General features: G+C 35.5%; 1 protein-coding gene across 1 annotated transcript in view; it reads right to left on the reverse strand.

Moving 5' to 3' along the window:
* LNPEP (leucyl and cystinyl aminopeptidase) overlaps window positions 1–9,582 on the reverse strand; it is an 89,565-nt gene that overhangs the window by 19,265 nt on the left and 60,718 nt on the right. Inside the window, 6 exon segments of the mRNA XM_080678497.1 lie at window positions 2,395–2,483; window positions 2,978–3,138; window positions 3,827–3,958; window positions 7,366–7,497; window positions 9,011–9,112; window positions 9,114–9,125. Of these exon segments, the coding sequence (XP_080534623.1) occupies window positions 2,395–2,483; window positions 2,978–3,138; window positions 3,827–3,958; window positions 7,366–7,497; window positions 9,011–9,112; window positions 9,114–9,125 (628 nt within the window).

Genomic DNA, 9,582 nt, shown 5'->3' on the forward strand with positions numbered 1-9,582 from the left:
GTCACAAAATTTCCTGTGTAGTTTGTTCCAGAGGACTAGCATGAGACATACAGTTGAATTGCATCCCCTCTTGTTCAAAAGCATTCCTTTCTGCAAAACTCCTTTCTTCTCCTTTATTTTATTAGTGGGGGTTGGGGGTGGGGATGGGTGGCAAGAGTAGAGAAAGGCACATGATAAATATCTTAATTATATGATTTTCCTTTTTCTTTTTTCCAGTTGCCTCTCACTACAATGACATGTCTTTTAATTTCAGGGAAATATTTCTGGAACAGTGATATCCTTTTAGAAACATGAATGTTTCAAGTTAGATTCTATATAAAAATTTCCTATAGTTAAAGAGCTTAGAGGTCTGAGAAAGATGTGGATTGAGACTGAGACAGAGACAGAATGGGGGAGGAGAGAAGGAAGAAAAGGGAGAGGGAAACACATTTTTAGTATAATTTTCTCAATATGTAGCTTGAAAAAAAAAAAGGCCCCTTTCAGACCTTTATATTTTTAACCCTCACTGGAGGACATGATTAGAGAGAGAGAGAAAAACATCAATGTGAGAGAGAAACATTGATGTGTTGCCTTCTATACAGGATCTTGAACCTACAACCCAGGTATGTGTCCTGACCAGGACTTAAACCAGCAGCCTTTCGGTGCATAAGACGATGCTTAACCAACAGAGCCACTCCGGCCGGGCCTTTTCAGGCCTTCTTCTGCACAACTATTAATTGTTCAAAATTCATGTATGCAGGGAAAAGTGACAAAAACATTAACCAAATACAGTATAACTCCCTTCCACTCTAAAAGCAATGGAAAAATAGTCTCGGGTGAGGATTAACAAACAAAAAAAAGAAGGCAGCACTTGCACTTCCAGCTAAGCTATATTAATAAAAAATATGATGGTATCATCAACTGTTCTTAGGAGTTTAAATAATGAGATTGTTGTTGTAACACTTCATTCTAGTTAACTGCAATGCAACTGGCATGCTTGTATATTTCAATTGGCATCATAAATTGTTACCACACAACAGAAGGGAAACTTAGAAATATGTATTAAATCACAAAGGTAAGAGTCTTCATTCTGAGAAGCATTCCTATGAAAAAGTTCAAATAATGAAAAAACATTTAAGAGCCCAAATTTTTATTAAGGCTTTTTTTTTTTCCCTCATAGAGAAAAGTGGTGAATCAAGTGTCCAATAGTAAAGAAAGATTAAGTTACTATACATATTAAGCTTAAAAAAATTTAAAAATCACATGTACACAATGACATCAACTAAGTAAAATATACTTTTAAATGACAAGAAATAACATGAGAGTAATTATGATAGGGTGAGATTTGTTCTTTTTTTTCTAGATTTTCTGTAACGTGGATATATTATGTTTAAAGTATTTTTTTTTTCAGTAATAACACAATATTAATAGCCAACGCTTATATAGCACAAAACATATGCCAGCTGTTGTTCTGGGTGTTTCATAAAATTGAACTCAATTAATCCTCATCATAACACTATAAAGTAAGTATAACTACTAGCTCCATTCCAGAGCCGAGGGAATGAGGTTCAGAGAGGTCATATAATTTACCTAAAATCATACAACTGAGCCAGGCAATCTGGCTCCAAAGTCTGTTCTCTTAACCACTAAGCTACCCTGCACTCTAAAAAATATGGGATTGAACACCAGATCCAAATTCAAATAACAAATTTTCCCTTTACATAAACCTAGAGTATCACTAATGGTTCCTGCAGAACCCAGAAGCCATATATTCTTTCAGGGTGTAAATTAAGAGGATACATGGTGTGGCAGGATACATAGAGGTAGTTAACAGATGGTCAGAAACTACATTTCAATTGCTTTTTATAGACTTGTTGTGGGTCAGCATATACAATCTTTACATTACCCCTTTCCTTGCAATCATAATGTTTTGCCCCATTTTTTCATTACCAAAAAATGTATACTATGTCTATAGGGCATTTTGTAATAATTATTTATTATAAATCTAGATCATCAATCAACCTTTAATATGCATAAGCATCATCTAGGGTGCTTGTTCCTAGATAGCAGACAGCAGAGCATCCTTTAAAAAAACTGCTCTACTTCTTACTTTGTGACATAAAATATCTATCTAGGATATAAAGATATAGCATTTGTTATTTTCTACTAGGACTGCTAGCACTTTCTGTGCAACTTTTTATACCTTATGTTACATGACTAAGACAAACCAATTTTATACATGTTAGATACATAGACCCAATCTCACTTTAGTCACATCATGTATAGGTGACTCACAAAACCAGCTTGGAGAGTGTGTACACTGGAAAGTGTAAACTCCTTTCTGCTGCTTGGTCAGATATTTTAAAAATATGCTGCTTCCAATTTCTTATACGGAAAGTGTTAATTAAGTCAAACCTGATTTCTTGTCCAGAAATGATACCAATTGATGTTTTGAATAATTTCTTCCCTCAGTGACAAAGGATAGTGGAATATGCCATAGATAGCTATAAAAAGAAAATATTGAAAGATTATTACACTTTCCAATATTTCAGTTACACATAATTTGTCCATTTTTGCTTTATTGTTTTTTGGGGGCAGGAAGATGAAAATTTTCAAGATATTTCCAGAAAGGGGTAATCTTGTTAGATGTTTTATAAGAACCTATGGTCCTGGCCAGTGTTGCTAAGTGGTTAGAGTGCCGGCCTGCACACCAAAGGGTCTCTGATTTGATTCCCAGTTAAGGGCACATACCTGGGTTGCAGGTTCGATCCCTGGACCTGATTGGGGCTCCCATGGGAGGCAACCAATCGATATGTCTCTCTCACATCCATCTCTCTCTTTCTCCCTCCTTCCCTCCCTCCCTCTCTAAAAAGCAATGGGAAATATATCCTCAGGTGAGGATTACAAAAATATATATGAACCTATGATTACAAAACATTTAAAAATACTTTAATCTGAGGGTCCAAAGAGATGGTAGGGAAAGAAAGTGGGCATGTACCTTGTATCTGAAGGCTGAATTCCAGGTTTCATGTTTAAAAAGAATCTTTCTTGTTGTACAAAAAGCTCCTTTCCCTTTCTTTGCACAGTCACTAGAGGAAATCCTTTCTGCAGAGTCCAGGTTTTCATCATTTTCTTGACATCTACTGTTTTGTTTGTGACCTATAAATAAAAGAATAAATTATTTTTGCTTAAAAATAAACAGTTTAAAAACTTAACAGTTTGAATCTTTTTCTCTTTCTGTACCACATTCTATGAAGACTGCACTTACTTATAGTGTTAATAAAAAGCAGCACAAATGCTGGGCTAATTTACATTTCTAATATAGGTAAATGAGTAATTGTTAAAAGGAAAGTGACCTGGAACAGAACTAAGTGATAACTAAAGAGCATGAAAGAGGCACAATGTTGAAAAAGCAGCAGATATTATCAACCAAGTGTTCATTAAAATCCCTAAGGCAGTATAAGTGCTCTTTTAGGACAAGACTAGCATTGAAGGAGCTTGAAAAACTGCAAAAGCATAAGAATAAAAAAAAAGATTTTTGAAGAAAATATAGCAATATACATTATTTTGGAAAAGACAACTTTCCTACAAAGTAGGAATGGAGATTAAGATGTAGAACAAAAATGGTTGCACAAGGCCACACACAATTTTTCAGTAATTAAGACTAGTACTTCCATTTCTTTCCAATTCTGCATTCTGTTAATGTTTTATCTTAAGCTCTATCTCCCTCTTTCTCAAATAACTATCTTTGTTATCACAGCTTACTTATATACTTGATAAAAATATAAATAGAACTCCTCTCTTCTTACTTCAAGCGCCAAAGAGAACACCCAGGTCAGCCACTTACCTCATTAAAACTATCCCACAGATCATCACTTTGAATGGATGCATAGCTATGCTTTTGCAGGTAAAGAACAAGAGCACGTTGAAATACATCTTCACCAAGATATGTTTTCAGCATCAACAAGAGAGAAGCTCCCTATTCAAAAAGAAAGAAGAAAAAAGGTAGAAAGGGAGGAAAATAATAGAATACAATAAACATATATATATAGAATTGAGAATCTAAACTTCAAAATATAGTCAATCTAAGCATATACTTCCATATATAGAGCCTAGTTATGACACAATGCTACTTGGTCTCATATAACGACATGTGGACTATGTTCAAATTGTCTTAAAATTATTTTAAAGGATTTGAAAAGAATTAATGGAGTAGATTCCCATGTGCATTAATTCTACTATGAGCCATTTTGTGTGGTTTGTCAGTTACTCATTGTTTCAGTGTTAATGTTAAAAAACTAAGCAATTATAAATATATTTTTAATAGAAAAACATGCCAAATATTCTGTAGCATCCCCACTTTTATCCCCAATGTTTAAGGCACCAATTCGATTCATGGGCACTCGGCTGTGGACAATAAATTAAAGAGCTCTCAAAAGTCTCTCTGCTGGGACTACATTAATTTCCAATGTTAATATATCATGTCGCTAAAGTAACCAAGATCTCTCTTTTTCCTAAAGAGTCACTTCCAATGTGCTTGGAACTGATGAATGTATAGGGTAGTAAGTATACACTAATAATCCAAAATTAGGCACGCACCTATTAAGGTCACATTATAGTCACTGATGTACACGTCATAACTACCACTCTTAAAATAACCACCACCTCCTCTGTGAAGCCTCCAATTTGAGATAAAAATCATATTTCTCTATCTTCAAAAGCAACTTATATCACTTCCTGCATCTGCTATAGATATTGTTATTTCTTCTTGTAGAATGTGTGCTTGTTGAGGGGAAAACTGAAAAATTCAACTCCAATGACTAAAACAATGCCTAGTACACAGTAAGCATTCAAATGGTTTTTGAATGAGTTTCACTTCTGATAAAAATGTAGCAATGTCAAGTCATTAAGATTACCATACACACATTAACTGAATTTAATATCTATTGCTCTCTCTGGTGTTACTTGTTCTATAAATTTAAGTACTCACTCTTTTCAAACATTTCCCCTTCTCTCCTATATCACCTACTTTCCCTCTCTACTGTAACTTTCCCATTAAAACCACAGACTTTGTAACTTTCCTCATTTTAAATAAATAAAAGATGTCTTTCCTTTCCTTAACCTCAGGTCTAGTTACCACCCTATTTCTTGTTCTCACTTTGTAGTAAATTCCTTGGAATAGTTGCATTTGCCATCTCCATTTGCTTTCTTCCCATTTTCTCTTGAGCCATCTTCCAATATCACTCCACTGGAAATATTTTATCAAGGTTTCTTCAAGGTGAACTTCATGGTGTCAAACCAACGTCAATTCCGAGGCTCAACTTATCAAGCACTCGTAAGTAGCTTTTGCTATGATTGATCAACCACTCCTCCTGATGGCCTTCTGTACTTGGCCTTGGGACACCACTCTAGATTCTCCCCCTATTCACTGGCTAAATCTCAGTCTCTTTTGCTGGTTCCTCCTCACTTTCCCAAGGACTAAACTTTGATGTTCTCTGGCATTTAATCTTCAGACCTCTTTTCTTCTCTCTCTCCAAATTTTCTTCCAGAGCTCAAATTTATATATCTAACCAGACTTCCCCTCTGAATTCCAGACTCATACCCAACTGCCTGCTCCATATCTCAAAAACTGAACTTTTAATTTTCTTCTTGTCCCAAATCTACTCCTCCAATAGTTTCCTCCAATGCAGCAATAATAATTCCATTTCTCCAGTTGTTCAGGCAAAATCTTGAAGTCATCCTCGATGCCTCACTTATATTCCACATGTAATCCATTAGCAAATTCTATGGGATTGACCTTTACAATGTATCTTCATAATCCCAGGCAAAAATACTCTACCATTCCTTTAGCACATATTATCTCTTACTGCTTCACAAGTACCCACCATCTAAACTTTGAGTTTCTTGATGACATCGACTTGTGGGGACAGATCAAATAAGTCTCCTGTTGGGGCTGGTGCCCACCATTCCTGCAGGAGGCGGGCAAACACATACCCTTCCTCCCACTCCACAGGCACATGACCCAGTGCTCCACAGAGTCCCAGACAAGAGCTTTGGTGGGAGACAGGCTCCAAAGGTCCCAGCTCTGAGCAGCACTCCCTTCCCCGTCTGTCCGTGAAACTGAGCTCAGCCAGGCAGGGCCACCAGGACCCAGGAGGATAGATCAAAAGAGTCTCCTGTTGGGAGTGGTGGCAGCTGGGGCTGCGGGAGTGGGGCAGACCAGCCTCTGTTCCAAAGCCACATGGCTCAATGACTGGCAACTGCTTCTCCAGAAAAAGAGCACATAAAATTCCCTGTTGCATGCAGCCAACATACCCCTCCTCAGGACTCCAGCTTGGTAGGCAGGTGCCGCTGGTTGTTGGAAGTCTGGGTTAGTGCACTCCACAGGCTGGTGCTGCAGCAATAGGAGTGCTGATCCCTGGGAAGATGGCGCCAGAAAGCGGTGTGGGACAGGGACTCAGCACAGGGACCTCAGTGGCTGGACCTCCCAGATCTCTCCTCAGGGCCATGCCACCCAGATCTTCTCTTTATGGTTCCCATAGCCCTGAGTTGTCTTCCCTCTACTGGAGCTCCAGGTGAGTGTCTGAAAGCAAGATCCTGTGTGCTGACCCTTTAAAAGAGCACCAGGGTTTCTAGAAGATGCCCTCCTCTTCTGGGCAGACAGTCCCCACTGATTTTCACTTGCCAGATGCTATGCAGGCTTCTCTGATGCTCTGGGCGAGGGATCCCGGCATGGGATTGAGACCCCACACTCTTCAGGGAGACGTTTGCAGCCAAGATATCCCTGCGTCTTTTCAGCTGCAGCATCTCTTCTTCTTACCAACATTTATGTGGCTTCTTCTATAAATCCTTGGTTATGATACACCTATTCAGCTGTTCTTCAGGTGGTTATTCAGGTTGACTGCTCTACAATTTACCTGTAAATCTGGTTTGGTGCTGGAGGAGGTGAGAGTAGTTTCCACCTACTCAGTAGACATATTGGAATCTCCTGAACTTCAATTCTTTTAATATCTGTTTGCTTACTTGTTTTGGAAATTCTGACTTTGGAATATACCTCAATCCTGAATCACACACCCAAAGGCTTGCTTAGAACCCTCCCTGGACATATTCTACCTACAGATCTAAAGAATGAACCAACTTTAAAAGATATATTTCTATAAGATCTAGTTAAATGCCCAGAATACTAGTCAGAGAACTTAAATGAGACAGAGAAAAAAAGAATAACCCAGAAGAAGTTAAGTCCAAAATTTAAATAGAAGCAAAAATTTTAACAGGATACCTGAAAATAATACTCATTTAATTTTTATAACAATCAAAACCATGTTGCTTGTTCACATATGAAATTAACTTAAAAACTACTCCAGGTACTAATGTGCATAGCAATACCTTAAAATAGGAAAGAGCATCAAACATTTCTTCAATCTGTTCTGAAGACTGAACAGATGATGATATTGGATGAGATGAATTCAAGGAATCTTTCTTCATGGTTTTAAATCGAGCATCTAAGAAATCTTCATACTAATAAAAAATGAGACAGGTTAGGAAATCATGAACAGTATCAAAGGCAAAGGCATGTATAGCAATTGTTTATATAAATTAGACTACTGCTTAAGGACATTATTAAAAAATAACCAGATTTACTCAACTTCAGAACATAAGCTTTTGCAGAATATAGGAAGTGTGGTATTCATGCATATTCCTTAAATTTAAAAATAAAATTATAACCTCCTGGCCACATGAAAAACAGTGTTTCCTAAGCAACAACAGCATAAGGATGAATTAAGATTCTATTACTAAAGCAACAAAATGCCAATTCCTGATATTCAAGATGAATAGTATAAAAAGTTTAGTGTATATTTTAAAAATAAAATCTAAAATTAAAAAACAAAAATAAAAATGTGAAATTAAAATTAAAAAGTCATCCTTAAGCCGATTTATTATATACAGTCCAGCTTTTCTGTTAAGGTAATATATATTTCCTTTAACTGGGGTTCATTTGAAATAAAATATAACTCTTAAACAGAAAGAATTCTTTGAGATCTCAGGAGATGAGTTCCCCTAGATTAGAATATATATTAGAAGCTTTTAAACATTCTGGGCACCACCAAGTGGTGAAACTGTGAATCTCACTGCTTAATTAAGGAGCATACACAGATTTAAAGTATCTTGTTTAGTCTTCTAACTAAAGAGGAGTTCATTCTGTGCCATTTGAAATTTTTGAATAGGTCCTACACAAAAATTTCACATTGAAAGCTCTAAGAATATTCCTGTTTTAAAGAAGTCTTGGGTCATATAGCCAGAAGTTTAATAGAAAGTCACAGAATTTTAGGGTTGAAAGGGATCTTTATACTTTCCCACCTATTGCTTGAATTATTTGGCAATAACCGTCATATCATAGCCTAGTGTGTCCAAATATTTCTAAGGATGGGAAACATCTCCAGAGAGTATAATAAAGTGGTGGCATTATTATGCTCTCTATAACAAAATAGTGTTCCAAGTCTTTGAAAAGGAACAAAATATGGTTTGTATCTAAAAAGAGAAAATTATTTTTCTGTATCAACTTATGTATCACTGTTATAAGTATGATCAGAGTGATAACAGACAGTATTGCTACAAAATAATCTTAATTTTTTTTCTTTCTTTATGCACAGGATAAAATGTTTTGTTTTGCAAAAAAGGCCTCTCAATTATATCTAAATTCCTTCAAGCAGAACAATCACAACTTTTGAAAATAAAATGTAGCAAATCAATTTAAAAGGTTTATCCTAATAACAAAATGTAAAATAATTTCCACATACTTTCAGCTTTCAATGAAATATGTCAGTAAATAAAAGCACAATTTTCATTGTCAGATCTCAAGAGGTACAGATATAAGTAACAGAGGCCAATTTTATTGTTTCTTTCTAGAAATAGTTTCATTGCTGCAAATGCATAGAAAATACATGGCAAATATGATTTGAGACTTTCCTCCCTTAGCACTCATAGTAGGCAAAAAACAAAAAACAAAACAACAAAAAAACACTATACTTACACTGGAGAGCTTTTTGAATATTTTTTCCAAAGAGAAATACTCCATGAAAGTAGCCAAACCTTCATTTAGCCATAGATCGTTCCACCACTGCATCGTTACCAGAATTACCAAACCACTGTGGGGAAAAACAAATTACTAACCAACACAATAGTTACATTCTCAAGAATGTTCTAATAATTGAATTGCTAGGTTTATCACCTATAACTAGATTATAATTACATAAAAATATAGTCATTATAAACTATATTCAAATTAAAGAATTACAAAAGCTGTGTAAATTTACTTTAAAAGTAAAATAAAATTTTTAACATTTTACCTTAATTGAATGAGAAAACAAGCAAGACATGCAATTAGCATATTTTTCAATTTAACAGATGTTAAATATTAGATTAAAAAAAAACAGTTTTTAGACACCTCATTAAAAATGAGATTTCCTACATAATGAAATTCTTCTACTTTCTAATATCAAGTTAGTAAGATTCTTTTCTGTTGTATCTACAACCATTGACAACTAAAAAGTAAATTCTGTGTGACAATTCCTATATTTAGAGAGTCCATACTTCACATTTCTC

Source organism: Plecotus auritus (genome assembly GCF_963455305.1).
Source record: "Plecotus auritus genome assembly, chromosome: 7".
NCBI classification, from domain to species: Eukaryota; Metazoa; Chordata; class Mammalia; order Chiroptera; family Vespertilionidae; genus Plecotus; species Plecotus auritus.